This window comes from Babesia microti, chromosome IV (assembly GCF_000691945.2).
Source record: "Babesia microti strain RI chromosome IV, complete genome".
Lineage (NCBI taxonomy): Eukaryota > Apicomplexa > Aconoidasida > Piroplasmida > Babesiidae > Babesia > Babesia microti.
Genome location: NC_034969.1, coordinates 402,510 through 424,256, shown reverse-complemented (window position 1 = coordinate 424,256; position 21,747 = coordinate 402,510). Strand labels below are relative to the sequence as shown.

The 21,747-nt window shown below is 34.8% G+C and overlaps 10 protein-coding genes across 10 annotated transcripts; 8 read left to right on the top strand and 2 right to left on the bottom strand.

Moving 5' to 3' along the window:
* Positions 1–239: 239 nt before the first annotated feature.
* BmR1_04g05960 (hypothetical protein) lies at positions 240–4,401 on the top strand (the record flags this gene model as incomplete). Its single annotated transcript, XM_012794344.1, has 3 exons — positions 240–362; positions 383–587; positions 608–4,401. 3 exons carry the CDS (start codon positions 240–242, stop codon positions 4,399–4,401), a joined length of 4,122 nt encoding a protein of 1,373 aa, XP_012649798.1.
* Positions 4,738–5,469, top strand: BmR1_04g05955 (septum formation protein; the record flags this gene model as incomplete). The annotated part of the gene is made up of 1 exon (XM_012794343.1): positions 4,738–5,469. One exon carries the CDS (start codon positions 4,738–4,740, stop codon positions 5,467–5,469), a length of 732 nt encoding a protein of 243 aa, XP_012649797.1.
* A 201-nt stretch (positions 5,470–5,670) lies between these two features.
* Positions 5,671–7,985, top strand: BmR1_04g05950 (conserved Plasmodium protein, unknown function; the record flags this gene model as incomplete). The annotated part of the gene is made up of 2 exons (XM_012794342.1): positions 5,671–5,819; positions 5,840–7,985. 2 exons carry the CDS (start codon positions 5,671–5,673, stop codon positions 7,983–7,985), a joined length of 2,295 nt encoding a protein of 764 aa, XP_012649796.1.
* Positions 8,826–10,314, top strand: BmR1_04g05945 (DEAD box helicase, putative; the record flags this gene model as incomplete). Its single annotated transcript, XM_021482455.1, has 7 exons — positions 8,826–9,191; positions 9,212–9,425; positions 9,446–9,730; positions 9,751–9,863; positions 9,948–10,155; positions 10,176–10,239; positions 10,260–10,314. The coding sequence occupies 7 exons, from the start codon at positions 8,826–8,828 to the stop codon at positions 10,312–10,314; spliced, it is 1,305 nt and encodes a 434-aa protein (XP_021337690.1).
* Positions 10,315–10,342: 28 nt separating this feature from the next.
* BmR1_04g05940 (large subunit ribosomal protein LP1) lies at positions 10,343–10,726 on the top strand (the record flags this gene model as incomplete). The annotated part of the gene is made up of 2 exons (XM_012794340.1): positions 10,343–10,542; positions 10,564–10,726. The coding sequence occupies 2 exons, from the start codon at positions 10,343–10,345 to the stop codon at positions 10,724–10,726; spliced, it is 363 nt and encodes a 120-aa protein (XP_012649794.1).
* Positions 10,963–14,567, top strand: BmR1_04g05926 (Ubiquitin carboxyl-terminal hydrolase; the record flags this gene model as incomplete). The annotated part of the gene is made up of 5 exons (XM_021482454.1): positions 10,963–12,270; positions 12,558–13,056; positions 13,473–13,828; positions 14,097–14,412; positions 14,434–14,567. 5 exons carry the CDS (start codon positions 10,963–10,965, stop codon positions 14,565–14,567), a joined length of 2,613 nt encoding a protein of 870 aa, XP_021337689.1.
* BmR1_04g05925 (cytochrome c) lies at positions 15,253–15,702 on the top strand (the record flags this gene model as incomplete). The annotated part of the gene is made up of 2 exons (XM_012794337.1): positions 15,253–15,518; positions 15,540–15,702. The coding sequence occupies 2 exons, from the start codon at positions 15,253–15,255 to the stop codon at positions 15,700–15,702; spliced, it is 429 nt and encodes a 142-aa protein (XP_012649791.1).
* Positions 15,703–16,021: 319 nt separating this feature from the next.
* BmR1_04g05920 (hypothetical protein) lies at positions 16,022–17,389 on the bottom strand (the record flags this gene model as incomplete). Its single annotated transcript, XM_012794336.1, has 1 exon — positions 16,022–17,389. The coding sequence occupies one exon, from the start codon at positions 17,387–17,389 to the stop codon at positions 16,022–16,024; it is 1,368 nt and encodes a 455-aa protein (XP_012649790.1).
* Positions 18,253–20,576, top strand: BmR1_04g05915 (V-type H+-transporting ATPase subunit A; the record flags this gene model as incomplete). The annotated part of the gene is made up of 10 exons (XM_021482453.1): positions 18,253–18,307; positions 18,328–18,456; positions 18,479–18,764; positions 19,066–19,243; positions 19,295–19,790; positions 19,817–19,990; positions 20,012–20,121; positions 20,143–20,359; positions 20,383–20,465; positions 20,487–20,576. The coding sequence occupies 10 exons, from the start codon at positions 18,253–18,255 to the stop codon at positions 20,574–20,576; spliced, it is 1,818 nt and encodes a 605-aa protein (XP_021337688.1).
* On the bottom strand, positions 20,753–21,701 carry BmR1_04g05910 (hypothetical protein; the record flags this gene model as incomplete). The annotated part of the gene is made up of 3 exons (XM_012794334.1): positions 20,753–21,466; positions 21,491–21,619; positions 21,642–21,701. 3 exons carry the CDS (start codon positions 21,699–21,701, stop codon positions 20,753–20,755), a joined length of 903 nt encoding a protein of 300 aa, XP_012649788.1.
* Between the last annotated feature and the right edge of the window lie 46 nt (positions 21,702–21,747).

The window sequence follows — 21,747 nt, the reverse complement described above, 5'->3', positions numbered from 1 at the left end:
TTCTACCCATTTATTCTTATGTGTGTATTTATGCTATGGCTAATTTTTTAAATTTAACCTATCAGTCTATAGTAAACAGAAAATGCATGTATATCGCTCGGTATAGGGCTATGGTGCCATGTATGAGGGCGCGTGAATAGCGCCAATGCAAGCAGCCATCCATTTTATCGCAATACTGCGCATAGGTATCAAATAATCTATCAATATTGTGTGAATAATAGCTAAATAATAACTGTGCCATGGATATTCTTGTATTCGAGGAATCCATAAATGTGCTGGCAGAACAAACACAACCAATTCGTTTTGCGGATTTATTACAGCAAGTGTCACAACAAATGGCAACTGAGTGCCATTATATCAAAGTAATTAAAGCCTAACTTAGGATATTTTGTGGAAATTTGTCATAAATTCACCCTCAATTCTAACCTCTAGTCCAACAATCAGTGACATAGTTAATGATGAGGCGTTGCATTTGCTCTGCAATGAGATTCGATTTAGACGGATTAATATTGATATGTATGAATCGATTATAAAGAATACCCAACGTATAAGAGTTTTATTGGCCATATCTAGACGCAAATATGAAGGTATGCAAGCAACCACCTAGGTTACTGGCAGTCGGAATTATCCTACAATTTGTCTATAGACCCAAAGAATCTGTTTCAACTGTTACAAGTTTTATGCAAACAACAGGTAATAATCAAGCTCAACATGCCATTCTATGTCAAAAGTGGCAGTGAAGATAAGATGTGTTTTTCCACTAGTTCTGCCAGCAGCAATAGCATATTATTCCATCACAAATACTTCGTGTTTGAAAAATTTCCAGAATATATCAAAGTACAGATGAAAAATTTATCACTGGATTTGTTTGGCAATACTTTGCTAGATTTTATCAACAAATCCCCGGATGGTATTGCACTGGAGTCCAGTACCCTAAATTACTACATAAATTTGACATCATCATCTGCAGCCAAGTTATGTGCGGCAATCAATCCAAAAGTGGCCGAAAAGGGCTTTAATAACCTAGTAAACTTCCTGATTGAGCGGTCAAAAATTGCTAGAGCATTGGCTTATTGCAAGGACACGGGTAAGAATGAATTGGTGCTAATAACAGCGAAATCCCCACATTTTAAGGCAAAATCTAACGAGTGTAGTGATTATAAATCACTTTACCTATACCAATTGAATGCTAAGTTGACTCTACCTGAGCAGATTTGCAAGTTAATTATGTTAAATGGAAACAAGGGTATTATGGCTACGGAAATTTGCCAGATCCTGTCAATTCGTTTAAAACCCCTAACAAAGATTCTTAACAGTTTATGCCCCGAATATATAAAGAAAATACCAGAGAGAGCTGGTAAATTGTTCTATTATCGCTACCATCTCAGTAATAGATCATTGGCAAATTTGCCACTAGTGGAAGGTACCATGTTAAGTGACAAATTGTCACACAATGACTTATCGCAATCGATAAATATGGATTTAAGCATTAATAGCGACCAAAATACTGAATTCTACTCTTGGCTAAGGAATAACCTTGAGCAACTTTCATCTTTAGTTGGCAAGGTTAAGGGGAAGATCAACACCTCCCAATTCCGCGGCCGAATTGCCATCATAATTGAATACTTAAAGAGGCAAAAATTTGCTACTCCGGCAGATTTTGCAAAAACATTTTGCAAAGTTGAAGGTTCTGAAAAGTTGGTGGACAAGAGAACGGTTAATCGACTAATATCGCATGCATTGCAACACTACAGACACATTAGACAAATAAAATTTTTTCCATCTCAAAACGCTTTGGTGCCTATTAATCTAATTTACGACAGCAATTTAACAACATCTGAAGGAGTTAAGAAACTTTGGTCCTTGGCACTCAAGGGAAATACGCAGAATAATACTACTAGTAATGCGGAATCTAATCAATTGGATGCACCTAATGGAAGCTCTACTAATTTAAACAATAAAACTTTAGACTTGCCACTAATTGAGGGTATAGTTGTGTCTGAAGTGATTGGTAGGTCTCAGGAAAACGCTTCTTTTTCACAAAAATTACTAGTTTCCAATGGATTTGTAATACCCATAATGACAAGACTTAAGATTACCCATGAATTCCTTATTACGCTAGGCAATGATTTGTTGACAGAAAAGTCCATATTGAACAAAATGCCTTTTCGCATTTTTTTGAAGGTTATAGGCTGTGGATATGCGATTAAAGATCAACAATGGGTGCAACAACATTTGTCAGTTGATCTGGAAAAGTTGCCCTCAGACATTTACAAATTGTTGATGTTTGGAGCTGTAGGAAGGGTTTCCAATACAAAAAATCGCCGTGTAGCCACGCAAATTGTCACTAAACTTTGTCTTTTATTAACGGAATTGGGTCTGGTAAATAGTGTAACCGAACCCACTAGCAATGGCACCGTTTATCAGTTTTGGCTTGTTAATCGTGTGATAAACAAGTCATTTTGCCATAAGGACTTAAACTGCTTCTACTGTAACAAGGGATCTATGTCAATGAACAGCCTTGATGACCTTGAGAGATTTTGGTCCCACCTGAAATCATTCATTTGGCACATAACTGAATCACACCCCGATGATTCTATAGAATCTTATTTGGCTATGGGTAATGAATTGGAGCAGATGGGTGAAATTCAATTAGTTAGAAATGGCCAACGATTGATACCAAAGGAAGCATTGATTAGAAAAAATTGGAAAGGATTGTTCGAGGATGCGACCAGTATCGACACTTGTGGTGACATTGAAATTTTGTCCCAGTTCATCGATAAATACTTGGATCCTCTTTATATATCTGGAGAAAAGCCAACTAAATACAGTAGTGCGAATTGGTGGGAAAAATTAGCCTGTGCGGAAAATTTAACTGCGCATTATGGACAAAAATTAAATGATCAACTGCTGTATAAATTAGTGTCATTGTTATGGGGATTTGATGATCACGACTCAAAATCTCCGAGAATTTTATGGCAAAAGTGCCAACAGATAATAACCAAACTACTGCAAGATGGGAGGCCTTTGAAGAAGAAACCTGTAAGACAAATTAAAAATACCGTCTTCAAATTTACCTTCCGCAGTTTCCTAGTAACACCTATTAAAAGTATTAATAGCCAACTATTAGTTGACTGCTTTAGCCCTTTAGCGTTTAAGGAGCTGAAGCAGTTGATTAAATATTGGACTTTGGCCAAAATTATTCATAAGGTGCCGTCTTTATCACAAGTGACCAGTATCTCTAGTGACAATACATTACCAGATGATAAGGGCGATAGTTACACATCAAATGCAACAATTGGTACTTTATGCAAGTATATCATTGGGAAAAACGGAAATATTCGCCTATTTGGCACAGTTGGCTCTATGATTGAATTACAAAATTTGTGGTTGTGTCAGAAGTATAGCTGTTATGAAAGCACTATTTCTCGCCTTGAAATGCTAGCAGCCGGAAAGGGAATGCTTCTGGTAGAAGATTATCAGCAAACCAAGATAGATAAGCGTATCTATTCTGGTGGCCTCGAACGCCATTATGCAATGATACAGCAGCCATACCCCCAAATAACATTTGTTGTCAATCAATCACTGTCAAAAAATCAGAAGAAAGAAGTATCAAAACCTGTAATAGCAGTTGCCAAGGTTTCATCCCCAATCGACGGTTTTAACCTATTATTGACTCCTGATTCCACTGATAAACTAGGTTGCGATAGCGGGGTTACCCTGCTTCAAGAATTGGCAAAGGAGGTAGATAAGCACAAAATTATTACCATATATGATCAACTGATTAGTGCCCAAGAAAGTGGATTGTCTGTTCCACTATACACGGATGTGCCAAAGGAACTCACATTACTTTATTTGCTAAAGTTGGCGTTTAGAGTACCAGATACCAGCTGGAGATTTGTTGCATCTTCATTTGCCAAAAATTTATTAAATGTGCAATCAAAAACTATTTTTGTCAGGCCAAAGTACATAACAAATGATTTGTGGTTAAAATGTGGATTTAATATTAGCGATAAGTACATTTGTGATGTGATAAATGACTTTGGTATAAATGCAATGCCACTTTTGGATAAATTCTCACCCACAATATTCACAACATTGACTGGCGCGCCAAATTTCTCGATTTTTTCCCTAGTTCCCCTGCGGATCTATTCTATCCTCAGAAATTCACCCGGGCTGACACTTGCAGAAATTAACAACAAATTGTGCCTACTGGAGCCATGTGAGACACTTGACATCATCAGTTCGATGATACAGCAGGGTCTAATCAATCAGCTCGTAACCAATTACAATGGTACTAACACTATAACATATTTGAGTAATGTCACTCCCAATTTGGAACCGTATGAACAAATTATTGAGGAAGTTATAGCACAGAATTCTGATGGAGATGGCATTTAACTTCATCAATTATCGCAAACTGTCCATTTATTAATTTAATTTATAAAAATAGACCTAGTATTTATGGTGAATAATCGGTGATGTCAGCTTGGCACGTTAATATCAATAGCTGTTATGTTAAACGCTGTCTACATATTCCACACATTTGTCAGTTTGTAATAGACAGAATTTATGAATCATAAAATTTTGTCTATAATGCTAGTTACCACAATTTATTATACATGATATAAAATTTAAGATGGAAAATTTAAATTATATGGTCTATCACTAACATGTAATACCCTGTTGTTTGTTGTGCCACCATATACCCTTGGTCTGTTAAGGGCTTGTAGGATCATGACAAAGAATGTTACATTGTTAGGCCTATCAAATAAATTTAAGGAGGATGACAAATGGTTGGTTGTTGCATCCTCATCTCAGTCCAGAATATTCATTTTCAAGGAGATAATAAAATTCACTAACTGCGTTTTTATTCCCTCCCAATTCGATGAGAATTTGGACAAGTCACTCTATACGCCTGTCGAATATATAAAACAGACAGCACTGCACAAGGCTCAGGCTGTGGCCAAAATTCTATGGTCTGGCACTAATTCATTGAACATATCTTCCATGTTTAATGAAATCATCACTCCCTTTCATAACAATATGCCCTTTAGTGACAAATCTAGTTTCCCATTTGTTGTGGGTTTCGACACTATCATGTTCAAGGACAATAGAATTTTTGAAAAGCCAGTGGATCGTGATGACGCTAAAGATCAATTAAAATCGCTCTCTGGCTCAACTCATCATATATTTACGGGTGTTGCTATTCTATCAAAGTCAAATGGCTATCAGTCCCCCATTAAACTATTTCACGACTCCACAGAGATGAGCTTGGAACCCATGTGCGACGAGGAGATCGAATTGGTGCTAGATACGGGCGATTATAAAAACGTATGCGGGTCTTACAGAATAGGAGGTGCGGGTGGGCAATTTTCAACACTAATTAGTGGAAGTTACACGAATATTATTGGAGTACCTGTTAAGTCTTTTGTAGCAGAATTGAACCAATTAACTTGTGGTGTATAATTAATAAAGTTGTAGCTGTTAAATATAGTACTGTGACATTATTTCAAAACTAATTTTTAACTTAAAATACATTTTGACAACAATTTGGATTTTATAATAAATTAAAATTGTACGAATCACAGTGATTTTGATGTTCGTTTGAATTTTTTAGACATTTAACTGTCATAGTATGTGCACTGATACCACACCCAATCATGTACTATGTCGTGGGAAGTCCCAGCAGACAATCCAATCGCACCAGAACTAACACAAAACGATCCACTAAATTCAAATTGGTACAAACGACTTCAATGGAGTTATAGACATTCCTTATCGCACAATGGGCCTGAGTCTGAACATTTACTTTATAGGTAATTGTTTGACCATTTAGTGAAATTGGCAATTTTAACTCAGCATCTAAACAATTACTAGTCAACTACATTAATAACAATTATTCATATGTAAATAATTGCGAAGACCCATTGTTTAGTGACATATTTTGTCCCTTTCCACCACCATATGACATTGTGGATGGGATAATTTACAAGGTCTTACAGAAGGGGGAAGAATGGAAATTTTATACCAAGAGGTTTAAAATATTGCAACGATTAATGGATGGAATTTGGTCCTTGGGGTTTGAAAGCAAATTCAGTTTGCCTTTCGAGGCAATCGTAGACTCCTATTGCCATAGGCTGGTGGCTCAGCCCCTACTACCGTGTGGAGATTACACTAGAAATGTACTTCAAAATCTAACCTCTCCAACACAAGTTTCAAATATGTATCTAAAACTAGATATTGCAGAACAACTTATGGCATTGGCTGAGGTAATTAATCTGGATTTTTGGCCCAGCGTCAGTCCCCCACCTATACTCTTCATTGATGGATATTTCTACATTATGGACGTTCCAAAAGACGCATCCAAAGGTACCATTGATATTGCAATTCCTCATTTTTTGAATTTTTGTCGGGATATATGGGATGTAAGATTTTTGCGGAAAGAGCTTAATGTTTCAAAACAAGGGATAAAAATGTCTCTAGACTCCAACATTTTGTTCCCAGATGTAACATATCTAATAGGCCAAAAAAATACTGGTGCAGATGATGTAAATTCTCAATCTAATGAAAAAGATGCTCTCTCTATGGAATATAAAGTTAAAACGCTATATCCACGGCGTACATGGTTATTGGAGACAAGCGTTAAGTTGATAATGAGGTACACTTCATTTGATCAATCTCGATACATGAGAGGAGTTACCGGAATAAAGCTTGGAGATGCACTTGCAAATACTGCTATGCTATGGCAATCACAGTCGTATACATACGGTCCTTTGGGGCGAGTGAGATCTGCTTTCACAAAAAATGGCCATCCATGCGATCCAATTTGCCCAATGAATGCTCATGGCGTTTGCATTAATTATCAGGGCCAAATTCAAGCAGCTCAACTCTACCAGTCCGTAGTTGAAGCTCTAAAAATAGATCAGGTATGGTCTGATAAAGTAAAACTGTGGATTAACCACCTACACATAAATCACTACAAATACGATTTAATTGAACCGTTAACTAGTGAATATATGTTTTATGGGGATTATGGTAATGCCACTGATGATTACGATGGTGTAGTGGCTCATATGGAGGGTAAATTAGGTAGAAATGGCTTTTGGAAACTACAATTAGATTTACTAATGTCAATAAATAAAAGTGGAGTAGATATTAACAGTGGCAATCTTGATTTTGCTAATGATTCGGATGAATTCATAGTCTATGCAAAACGTGCATATGACCTATCATTTTCCACATTCACCAATAAGGACATCGATTGGGCACTGGTGGCCTCTGTCATGCTTTATTCTACATATCTATTTTATGGAAAAAAATACGGAGATGCTATTAAAATACTAACCTCTGTCATCAGATCATCTGCCTTCGACCCGGCCATACTAATACACCTAAATCTGCTATTGGTGCAATGCCACTTTAAGGATGGAAATTACCAGATAGGCTCGCGCATAGCGGAAGAATCGCTAAAATCTTATTCAAATGATGTATCTGGCCCTAAAATTATCTTTAAATTAACATTTCTAATGGCCCTAATGAGGTCTAGGATGGGTAGACAGGATAAAATTGCGGCTCTTGATATATTCCAGTCTCTATACCATCAACTAAAATTGCTGCACCCAGAATTCTTAACCAAAACTTTGCTACTTATCCGGGAGGTTTTGCAGCTCAAATTGGATTTATGTACTGAACATGATCTTAAAAATTTGAGAATTCTATTACGCCAGACGGGGAGCTATACATTGCAAAATATTTCACAGAGTGTAGAACATGACATAGACACATTGTGTCGTGAAATATTGGATGAATGTGAGGCAAACAATTTAAGTCCAATTGAATGGATTGACAGAAATTTACTTTGGGGCAAGATATTACAAATCTCTCCAATGGGGCATAGCGAAATACATGTTACACAGTCACTTCGTGTGCTTAGATTGTTTAAAACACCACGTATTGAAAATGCCTTGATCCAGTGCGATTAGCATAATTTGTATAATATTTTAGCTCGTACTTTGTATAACAATCATATCAATCTAGGATAAAATCCACTTATATTCTACGTGTAGACTAATTTTCTATTATATCATTTTAATATTTTACGTTTCAAAAATTATACATATGTAATAGTATTTAATTTATATAATATGTCTATTAGCGTATAATTGATGATAAATGTCTTAAATTCACAAAAAATGTATGGTTACTCTATTATCCATTGTCTGTTCACATGTGTAGCTAACATATATCATCCAGTGAATATGTATAAAAATTTGAAAGCATTTAGTTAAATATAATTGGTATTCCAAACTATCTAACAATACCTATCTACACATATGGACATTGCATGAGCTAACAAATAATTTCATATAATTCGCAAACTACGTCTTACTGGTTAATGAGTAAACTAACAACCTTGTAGAAATTATTTGAACAAACGATGATATTTATACTAATATTAGGTTATAAATTGCTGATACAAACTATTCTATTAATACATAACAATATTGACTGGAGTGTTTCATCCATTATGATAAGATTAGATAATTAAATACCAATTGAAGTAGATTCTACAGAAAAAATTGTGTATATAGTTTCCAAATTTAGGCTGTTGAATGTATTTAACATAAAGATACATAAATGGGACCATAAAAAATAATTGATGTGTATATTATAATAAAATTAGCAATACTTTACATAATTTTCAAATTTTAATCACAGATCACTGACTATTTTGTTTAAAAAATCAACCGCCTGCATATCAAAGTTTATACATAGTGGCACCCATAGCTAAGGTTGGACACTATACTGATACATATGGGTGTATGTTATTACCAATAACTATCATAATTCCCCTATTTTTATTAGTTATTACAAATACAAAATCATTTAAAGTTTTATCCAATGGTTCAGTACATATTCCATCACTGGAAAGGCATAGAATCAAGATAATCAAACCATCATTAGATAATTTGACACACAAAGAAGATTTAAAACAACTAGTGAATCAACATGCTGAAAATGGATTAGATATTTTGATACATGGGCCACCGGGACTTGGCAAAACCTACAGTATGTTGACCTATGCTTGCGAAATCACTAGGAGTGTAAAGAATGTCAAGGCAAATGTGCCCTTTCGAACTCTATACATTTCTCACTCCAGAGAACTTTCCATACAATCTGCTGAATTTGTAATATGATGTTTATCTAGACATCTTGTTTATTGAATAGACAGAAGGTATCGTTGTTGATTGGGAAGGCCTGCAAAACTGATTTAATATCTCTCAAAAAAAGATTCATTCTAGCTACTAGCAATGCATTAGCAGAGTACTTATTGTTACTAGACTCAGACGATCGTAAATTGTTTCTAGAATCAATTAAATTGTTATTGATAGATGAAATTGATGCATTATTCAAGTTGCCAAGTATCTCAACTATCACTCAGATAAATACAACCAGAAAAAAATAGAACTTTGGTCTAGGAAAAAGACGCAGTTTTACAACATTTTACAGGCAATTTTAGCAGTTAACAAGAATAAAACACAAATTATTGCTGCCTCTGCTACATTAAACAGGACACTTAGTAGAACACTAGATAGTATAATTCATACTTTTAAAAAAGGCAAAAAAACTGGAAACATGGTCTATATCCGCGTGGAACAGGAATTAGAAAAATCGGAAACAACTTCTGGCAATGTACAATTATATTACCACGTTTGTGATAACTTTGGTAAAGTCAGTTTTATTTAGACGATGAAATTGATTATTTGTCTAAAATAGTCACTAATGAAACTCTTATCTTCGCTAATCACAACTATTCACTCATTAAAATTCGAGAATCGCTATTAAGTTATGGAATAGAGGTGAGCACAATCTAGTTCAGTACAAATGCTTATCTGATACACTTTAACCATGTTTATAATGTATTTTCAAAAAATCTAACCCAGTCAACACTACTACATGAATCCATGGGGATTAAAGATAAAAATATGTTGACGATGGATAAAATACTCGATACATATAAAGCCAATAAAATCCATAATGATGGCGTAAAAATTGCATCCATGGATTCTGCCCGTGGGGTTATTACAATGTCTAAAAATGTAGTATTGCTTGGGAAACCCAGGAATTCCAAGGAATTAATACACCTAATAGGTAAACACAACATCACTCAGGTCGCGCAGTCCACAATGGGGATGGTGGCAAATGTACAATAATAGGACAACAAAATGATATAGAGTATGCATATACTGATTTAGTTGCGTAGTTAAGTACTGTAGCCTGATTAATAAAAACATTGCTGGTGTACCCTAATGTCGTGGGGCTGCCAATAATTGTAGTTATGGCGCAATTAGCCGTAGAGGAGCTTAGCCCTTTTGAAAGACAAGAACTGTTATGTGTATATTCATCACTACTATTGTACGATGATGAATTGGAGATATCTAAGGAAAACATAAACAAAGTGCTAAACAGTGCCGGTGCTAAGGTGGAGCCCTATCTTCCAATGCTTTTTGCCAAAGCTTTGAAGGGTAAGGATTTGAAGTAAGTAAAATATTATTTTAGTGCTTTGTTTGGTTCAGTAGCCTCTATTGGTGCTCCTGTTGCTTCCCATGCTGCTGCCACTACTAGTGCAGCGGTAGATGCGCCTCAGGCTGGAAAGGCCCAGGAATCAAATGTTGAAGAAGAAGAGGATGATGATGACATGGGATTTTCACTCTTTGACTAACAGGTCTTTCTTTCTTCTCAACTATTTATTCACTCCTAATTTTATAACTAATAGAGCACTGAGACATAGTCCCAGTGTGGCATGTCATGTATATATAGGTAACCCCCATTGCCCTTGGTTGGTTCGTATCGTACTTCGTTGGGTTTAGTTGAATGAATATGTGTTTTTAGCACTATTATTTTTTAGTTAGAATGGCAAAAGTCAACCAGACAATAATTGCATAGTAGTTTTGTCTGATGAATCTAAATAATCGTGCATATCACGCGGTAGTGAATGGTTTGGGAACCGCTGCCGATTCATCAGTACATGCTGGAGAAAACAACTATTATGGGAATAACACATATACAAATCCCAAGAGTGAAAGCATTGACAATTATGGCATAAACCCCGATCCATTGCAAAATGTAGTCAACTCTAATATCGTTGCTAGTGTATATAATGAACGAATGGACGGATTCGCCAATATGGCAGGCTATCACATTAATGATGATGCGTACAATGATATTGATAAACTTACAACCATGGCCAATAATCACTTGCCAAATCACCTTATACAAGGCAGTCGCATAGACTTACAGGTTAACCAGCTCAGCCAATTACCTAATCACTATCCTCAACTCTCACATCCAAAATTTTATTACCAACAGCATAATCTTTATAAGCTTCCAGGCCATGGTTTGTCACAGCAATCTGTGTCAGCTGTACAAAGTCTACCTAATGGAGTACAACCGCAATTTATGCGACAAATGCCATTCATTAACCAACACAGTGGAAATATTCATCAGATACACACAGGGTTTGACCAGAATTACTATCACTTACCCCTAAAATCCATGATGAAATTGGATCACTCACAAAAATTCCCCCTTGATGCTAGGGTCGACTGCCAGCAGTTAAATGAAACTGATTCAAATGTACAAAAGTATCGTATTCTACATCAACAAGATCCGCAGCAACAGCAATTTTACCCGTTAAGAGTACAAAACCAACACCATCTGGCCCAGGTTCAGTATGACACGGTGCTAGCTTCGTTGCCCTCTAGTGAAGGTCCAAACACCATTGAACAGGGAATTAAGAGAAAGCAGAACATTAAAATTCTAGATATGCTACGGACACTTGCTGAAATATTAACTACGTCTGAGAATGATTCATTTCCCAAGGCCTACGAAATAATCAACACCCTACGGGAACATTTAGGCAATCAATTTCAAGATGTAATTCATAATATACAATTAAATACCAATCCTCTATGTCAATCGCTGATCCACTTACCATTTATGCTTTGGGGGACCAACAATGCCAACTATTTCTGCGAATACTGTGTCCTGCTCTTCCTATTCAAGTCCGAAAAATTCCTCTCAAAAGTTATTCCTAGGATCAACCAGTACCCTAATAGTTACGATTCGCATAACATAAAACGAAGCATAAATGATGATAAAGACAAGAATATCAAGGGAGGGGTGAAAAAATCCAAGCCCAAGGGTTACACTCCTGTAATTGTTCTGGATTACAATACTGAGATGATCGAATCGCCCATCATAAAGGTAACTATATTGATATTAATATTAATGTTTGAATGAATTTACAAATATTACACAAAAATAACCAAATTTACTGTATCAATGATTTATATATCTGTAAATTGATATGCCTACATTACACATTATCCTATGTAATTTATTGTGATTTAGTGAATTAATTTTATTTAAATGATTTATTTTTCTCCTGAGCCACCGATGATTATGTTTAAAATGGCTATTCTGCGTTAGCTTATAAATAACGCGTAAATTTCATATGTTTATCTTGATGATATATTTTATGACTAATTCAGGAAAATCCCGTAGGCATGATAAACATTGGGGCGGGTTCGTGCTTCCTCAACGCAATAATTCAGTGTCTTAGCAATATAAAACCATTTGCCATATTCTATTTGAGGTACAAAGAAACACTTCCATCAAAGGAATCTCTGGGCTTTGTATATGAAGATTACATACAATCACAGGGAAAATCCTCAGATAATAAAATTGGGAGGAAGGTGGATAAGTACCGCAATTGTACATCATTCAATTGGGAAATTGCCATCATAATAAACTACTTTTGGCGTTGTCAAACGAAGGCTATTCGGCCAGAGGCCCTATTTAATAATTGTTCAAAAATAATTCCAAATTTTAATCCGCGGGAAATGCAGGATTGTGATGAATACTTACAAAATTTATTGAATCTACTCGATGCAGAGTTGATTACTGCTTCTAAATCTTCTGAAATATCCCGTGTGTTGATGGAGATGGCAAATGTACATATACCCACAGGAATAAATGTTATTTTTGGCGGTATGTTTAAAAATTATGCGATGATTTGAATAAGCATATCCAACCCATTTCATTTACTATCAGATGCATCTAGTTCAATTTGATTATTTTCCACTTTTTTTATTTAAACGGTGTTGACTATTAAACATTTTAACTTAGTATTTCATATTAATTATCATATGTATTTGACAATATGTTATCTACATACATTGAATCATATATTTATTTATAATATATATCATCATCCCTATATATTTATTTGCATAAAATATACAATTATCTCATATTTTCTGCTATACATTGTCATAAAACTATTACATTTTGTACATTATAGATATGTTGTTTGCTGCTGAAATCGTTTATAATTCCACCCGCTAAATTTATTTGCAATCAAATAATTCACCATATAATGTTTATTATATACTTGGTTAATGCAGGAATGGAACTTGACAACATAAAATGTCTCAACTGCAATACAATAAATTCGCGCTTAGTGCCTTATCGCATATTGACGTTACCCATGACAAAAATAGCCCAGATGGAATCACTTAAGCATGCAAATTCCAAGAACAAGGATATCACAAAGCTTACAAAAATTACAATACAAGAATGCCTAGATTTACATTTTAGCAAGGATATGTCACTCTGCGTTTCAGATGGAGAGGGTTATGATTGTAATGTGTGCAAATCTAAGCAGAATGCAGAAAAGTATTGCAATTTAGTGGCACAAAATTTGCCATATGTACTATTTATCACGCTGAAGCGTTTTGTTTGCGAGAAAGAAACTTACAAGGTAATATATTATATTATGTCTACACATTTAACACATTTTAGTGAATTTGTTCCAAACATTATTTTATTCCTATGTGAATGCCTATGCATAGCTTAGTAAAATGTTTTAAAAACAATAATTCATGTAATTCTGTTAATTTATTTACATATGATTATCACATATAATAATAGACAAGTATAATTGTACACAATTATTTTTATGAGTAAATATTTATAAAAACTAGCAAAGCAATTTATTTTCAATATTACTCGTGGATGTCATAATTTAGATATGGAACCCTGTGGAATTCAGTGAAATATTGGACCTAACCCAATACATTGTCGACTATCGCAAGGCGGATACGACCAAGGAACCCCGTACCACTACTGCTAAGCGTATAACAAGAAACAACATACCTCTTTGTGCCAGGTGTTATGGTTTGATGGAAAATTATAAATCTGGATTTAAAGATTTCAAGTGCAAATGTACTGGATATTCAACCACAGATAACAGGGTGCTATACAAATTGATTGGCCAGGTCCAACACGACGGACCTAGTACTCGTCAGGGGCACTATTACGGTTATTTTATGCATCCTATTACAGGTAAACTATATCATAACGTAGGGGATTGGTATATGGCAGACGATTTGAACGTGACGAAGCAGGACGAAGTTGTGCTGGCACCTTGCCCGTATATCTTGATATACCAGAGGATTTTCACTAAGCAATTTAAAATCGAGATTCCCTCTTTTGTTTAACCCACAGCTTTAAACTCTGTATATCACTGTAAATTATCATAGAACATATTATATACCACTATCCCGCGTATAAATCCCTAATTTTGCGTATCATTTAGCACTAGCCTACTAAATACTAGCACATAGCATGTAGGTATTAAAGAATAAAAATAAGATAAAATTGCATCTATAACATATTCTATATTATACGTGGATTTATTTGATTATATACATGGTATAATATGTCACATAATCATACACAAAATCCTGTGAATATTACTTTTGATGGTCAATTATTTAATCAATAATCAAAATATACACAAGATTTAATATATGTAACATAATTACCAGTTTAATCGTGTTTAATATTATTCTAAAAATGCATTATTTTACTTAAGAATATTCATATTAAATAATAATAATAGAGTATTATTGATTAATCATCTATTATTATAGATATATGATCTATATATTGTATGAAATAATAACACAAAAACTTATAACAGAATCTCAGATAACGTAAATCACCAATAGACTATTAACAAAAACTAATGTGAAAATGGCAATACTATAATTAGTAATTAACAAATGATAAAAAACTATCAATTATATACATGTATTAATATCAAACTATGCCAATGATGCATATTAAACTGCAGTGGCATGCGTGGAAGCAAGTGTGTTTAATGGCACCACTATTAGCGTAATGGCTCAACCTGACATAATTGATGATAATTTTGTGCTACCCCCAGGAGACGCAAAAAGGGGTGCTAAATTGTTCAAAAAACACTGCCAACAATGTCACTCTATGAGACCTGATAATCGGCAGCCTTCTGGCTTTGCCGCTGTAGGACCTTCGTTGTTCAACGTATACAATCGCACTGCTGGAATAGACAACGCCACCACCAACACGGGCTTTTCTGTCTCAATGGATAATATTGGGATTGTTTGGAACGAATCCAATTTAATGAGGTACACAGTTGAGTGATTTAGGTACATGAAAAATCCACAGGCTTATGTACAATCACCCATCGGAATGAATTTCTCCGGTTTGCCAAAATTCCAAGATCGCGTAGACATTGTACACTTTCTGAAGACCCTCACTTACGACCATGAATTTGGTCGCAATATTGCAAAAGAGTGTTATAATCGCTAGTTAATCAACAAATTATAATATTTACAATTCTAAATTTTTTGAATTAAATTTTTTAATATAGAAAAATATATGGGCATTTATAATTATTTACTACTAATAATTCTAGGATGTACGATCCACCTTCAATTATTACACATTATATGTGCCTATTAAGAACATGCATGACCGCGCCAAAAATAATGACATCGGTACACTTGCATTTAAATTACGCTACAGAAATTACTGATTTGGCAATAGTTACTAGTGACCAATTATTGCTGAAAAAATACTAGATAAAATATCAAAAATTATGACCAATACTTTTGTTAGATATGTTATTTTACATAACTGTACAAGTATCTGGAATCCCAAAACTGTTAATATCATTATTGGTACATAACCTAACTTCTACATGATCATAGGCCTCTTCACCCCAATGCGATGTATGCATAGCGATGTATTCTTTAAAACGCTGCTCCTTTTCATCGACATTTTCATCAAATATATTGGATTCACCGCCAAGAACAATTTTATTATTAGTATCATTATCAACTACAGTCCTTACAATACTCCTTATATTTGTCATTGATGCAATGTAGGAGATCAACCTTATTGACCCTATTGAAGGGACTAGTTTGATAGTTGAGACAGAAGTCATATAAGGGGATAACATAGTACTTAACTGTGACAATTGAGGCAATTGTGGAAAATTTGGGAGTTGTGGTGCAGGTAATAATGGCGAAAATTTTAACGAAAATAGTCCATCTTTAACGCTTCTCATCATTTTACTAGGCCGATTACAAATTTGATAATTCATATTCAAGGCCATTATCATCTTATATAGCCTGTTTAGGGCTGCCATGGCTTTCTGCGAAGTATTTAACATTTTAACTGGATTTTTGTCAGTAAACCTGGAAAATAGCTCCTTGAACTGTGAATTTCGGACTACATTGACTCCCACAATCAATGCGTCATTCATAGATAGTTTTTGTCTCTTGCAGCACCTACCCATGCTGATTATGTCTTCATTGTCAATGTCACCAAATTCAAATGATCTCTTTAGTTCATTATTAGTGGCGCCTTTTACAGCATTGCAAACAGAAGTGCATTCTTCAGCTATAGAATTTAGGTATGAATAAAAAGATCCAATGAAGTAATCATATACACTATACAATCTTCTAAACGCAAATAATTCAGATTGTAGATGCGACTTTTCACCAATTACAATCTTTGTGTAACTGGCAAGGAAATCATACAAGTTGCGACAACTCGGTATGTTCCATTCCTTATGCCATAAATGTTCATCTGAAACTAGTGCATGCTGTTTTAAATACGATATGTAACATTCAATATACTGGATCAATTTTGTGTTAAGTAGCACAGACAAGGCAGAATGCCAGGCACGATTTGTACCAATTCTCCTTTCCCTGTAATTGGAAGTAGTTCTAGACCTAATTCGAGAAGAGTCAAAGCGCCTAGAGTTGCTGCTGGAGCGAATTTTCCTAGATGAAGTAGATGAACAATAGGACGATTCATTTTCGGATGAACAATTGCTATTAGAATGATATGATAGCGTAATTTTGATTGCTTTGCGGTTAGATGAGGACCTGATCATGGAGCGCAATTTTTTAGGCCGGCGATCATCATAAGATGGGGGCACATCATAAATCCACCGTTTAGTGACATCAGCGGATGTAACATTTCCCATGCGATACGTTGCAAAATCTGATTGTTTTCAATATGTTTAGAGTTAGTGCTGCATATAGGTTATGCCCCACATATCACTTGTCACTATCCAGTGGCGCGTTCTTGCAGCAAGCACATATTTTCCTTCATCATTGACATTGATGTGTTGTAATTTAGATATGTGTTTGCTTATTTTTCCCCCTTAGAAATTTCCCAATAATCCCAAATGGAGTGTGACAATATCGGTTTTTATCAAATTTATTTCCTCCACAATTTATTCAATTTCAGCATGCAGTTATATATTGTAACTATTTGTTGCATCATTGTATGCACACTATCTTAGTTTTATAGCGAATTACGAAAAGTGGTTCTAATTATCTCTTATTCATCTACCCATATACGATACTATCGATGCATCTATGATTCACGGTGTGGGATTTTATTGCCTAGGTATATACGCATAGTATGTTTTGCTTAGATTATATTTTTATCTGATAATTTACACTTTAAATCTGTGCTAACGCAATTATGTGTGGGATATTTGCGCAGGGAATACTTTGTCGACGAGAAGACAACATATGCGTGAGAATTTTAAGTAAGTATAAAAGCTCTAAACCGCGCTATACACACATATTTTACATGCTTTTTGTATTGTTTAAAATTATTATTATGGTAGATCCAAATATATATGTCTAAACGGTGACTGTTTATAAGAGCTCATACGTGTGGATCCCTGCAACTATTAGATAAATGTTACTCAATTATTTAATAATTGAGTAACATTTTAAATAATAAGAGTTTCTAATTAATTATACCGCATATGTATGAATACATATCTTTGATGCCCTACACTATAGGTCTAGGTCTTGACTTATTTGGTATGTTATGAGTAGTTGTGGTAAACGCATATCTGGCACAATTTTTAAGGTCTCCGGACCGTGTAAGTTTAAACCCAATTAGTAATCGTTGCGGAAAACATGCCTGGTGTTAAAATGTTCGAACTGGTTTCTGTTGGTTACTGCCATATCATGGGCGAGACCATCAGAATCGATTGCAACTTCGTTTATATTCAGGTGTATGAGGATACATGTATGCATTGCACATTATTTAGCTGGTCTGGGTGTTGGTGACCCGGTTGTAAGTACAGGCCTACCGCTTTGCGTCGAATTGGGACCGGGGCTACTGGGTAGTGTATTTGATGGGATACAACGGCCCCTAGATGGCATCAAGCTCAAATCAAACAAAATTTACATACCACGTGGCATACAAATATCTCCACTGGATCGTACTATGCTTTGGGATTACAATCCAATGCCTAATATCAAGATTGGCGATCTACTATCTGAAGGTGACGTATTTGGCGTAGTTTATGAGAATAAGCTCATAAAAAATCACAGGTAGGAATGCGCTATCTAATATTCAAATATTGAAACAAATTTGTACTTTTTAGAATTTAATTTATACTATCTAAATTATTTTTATTTATCTTAAATTAATATATAATTTATATTTAAAATATGTTATTATTTCAATAAATAGTTAATTACTTTGTTATATATATAATTTCTATTTTGCAGTGTATTTACTAAATAAATCATTTAAATAAATATTTATTTATCATATAAATTACTGTAACAAAATTTTTTTCATTCTAATATTATGTTGTTTTGTATCAACTATATTTGGTATTTTACCTAGTATCATGGTCCCCCCGAAATATAAGGGTAAAGTCAAATTTATTGCTCCAAAGGGGAAATACAATATCGATGAAAAATTGCTAGAATTGGAGTTTCAAGATAAAACATTTGTTTGTACAATGACCCAAAAATGGCCAGTTAGGGAACCACGCCCCATTATCTCTAAGATGCAGGGAACAGTAAGCCTTATGTACCTTAATTCAAAATATTTTCATTATTTTCTAACATAGACCCCTCTATTAACTGGTCAAAGGGTGTTAGATGCATTATTTCCTACTATAAAAGGTGGTACTTGTGCAATTCCTGGTGCATTTGGATGTGGAAAAACTTGTATATCACAGGCACTCAGCAAATATTCCGATACTGACGTAATTATATACGTGGGTTGTGGTGAACGTGGGAATGAAATGGCTGAGATTCTATGCGAATTCCCTGAACTATCTACTGTAGTTAATGATGAAAAGGTGGCCATTATGGAACGTACATGCTTAGTTGCCAATACTTCTAATATGCCAGTGGCCGCTAGAGAAGCTAGTATATACACTGGTATTACAATTGCTGAATATTTCCGTGATATGGGTTACAACTGCACTCTTATGGCCGATTCCACTAGCCGATGGGCAGAGGCTCTAAGGGAAATTTCTGGTAGATTGGCTGAAATGCCTGCAGATTCTGGCTATCCGGCCTATTTATCGTCAAGGTTGTCAGCTTTTTATGAACGTGCAGGTGGGATAACTGTCTAATTAATTTAGGCTTGATTAAGTGCTTAGGTTCACCAACACGAACCGGATCTATTACGGTTGTAGGAGCAGTTTCTCCACCAGGTGGAGATTTTTCAGATCCAGTAACAACTTCTACAATGTCAATTGTTCAAGTATTTTGGGGCCTTGACAAAAAGTTAGCTCAACGAAAACATTTTCCTTCAGGTAATCTCTCATTATATATAGTCAATTGGGCTACCTCTTTTTCCAAATATGAGCGCCAGCTTGAGCAGTTTTATGATAATTTTGATCCAGAATTCATTAATTATGTCAAAAAAATCAAGGATTTATTGCATGTAATACTACTTTTAATTTAGCAAGAATCTGAATTGAAAGAAATTCTACAATTGGTGGGCCGTGACTCATTGTCTGAGGATCAAAAATTGACCCTTGAAATTGCTAGTATAATTAGGGAAGATTTTTTGCAACAAAATTCATTCACCGACTATGACTATAAATGTCCATTATACAAGACATTCAGCATAATGAAATCAATTGTCATCTTTTACAACGAGGCGCTCAGGGTTATCAGTGGTATGTGTGCAGTTTTTACCCAGATAAGGGTCAAAAAGTGAGTTGGGGAACTATTTACAATACACTTAGACATACAATTAACAAGATTACCAATTTAAAGTTTGAGGTAATTATAATGGCCATGCAGAGTGTCGATAAGACGGAGGAGTACTATATCAATTTGACCAATGACCTAAGCAATGAAATTATCAACGGCATTAGGTCTCTCGAAAATTGATTTAAAATTAATCCTTGATAAGATGATTAACTATAGGATTGATTTACAAATCCAAAGATTGAAAATGCAAAACATATTATAACTTATTCATTAATCAATTATTTAATATACAATTAACAGAACATTATCTGTTTAATGCAATATATCATCAACTATTAGTTAATGAATACAATAAGTTAGTTGAGTTGACCAACTATGTGAATATCTGTACCCATACACATTATCTTTTCCAAATATCCGCTAATCTTATGCTTTTCTATCCGTTTTAAATGCCTTTCAGCCTCATCTAGCCCTAAAATTGTTTCTACGCCACTAACTTTTGGTGTTTTTGGACTTGTACTAGCGACATTGGATTTATCGGACTTTGGTGATAAATCTAATATATCATTATTAAATCGAGGCAAAAACATTGCATTTTGGAGATAATTCTTATCCTTTGGCATTTCTAAGAACTGGCCTATGTTAGTTTTGCAATATTTAATTTCACTGTCCAATTGTAGCTCTTTATTTTTCGTGTCATTTCCATCAATGTTATTAATGTTCAATTCATCTATTAATCCAGCAGATTCAATATTTTTAGTATAAGTATCACTATTATTAATTTTGGCATGGCTATTAGAGGTATTATTTGTAATAGTGGCGTTGTATATGTTAATATTGTCTATGTTTGGTATGTTGCGATATACAATAGGGACATTCTGCATGGAAAAATCACTCCTAGCAGAATGATCAGATGTAGATACTGATTCCGTCCTTTCATCAACACCTGCAAGTTCCATAGTTTGACTGGCTTCGTTTGTCGCTATGGCATAAATTTGGCTTGTGTGGTGAGGGCAGCTTAGTATGGATTTAGCATGTCTAATGGCATCCTCTTTCAAATTTATCACAGCCTACAAATTACATTCATGTATTACCATTTTAAGCAACATTTTGTTATCAAATCTGACGTCCTGAACCACAGTAGACTCATCAAAGTAGCCCAGAGAAATCCATTTGAGCATAAGTAAACTGTCATATGGTCCATGCATTATGCAATCACTGCCCTAAATATGTGAAATGTGTTACTTGATATTTCCATTTGGAAATATTTTCCATAGATTTAATTCTGGCATTGCAGCAGGACATTGTGCAGTGTCAGCGATTATGTGGCTGGGGCGTGTAAACACAAATA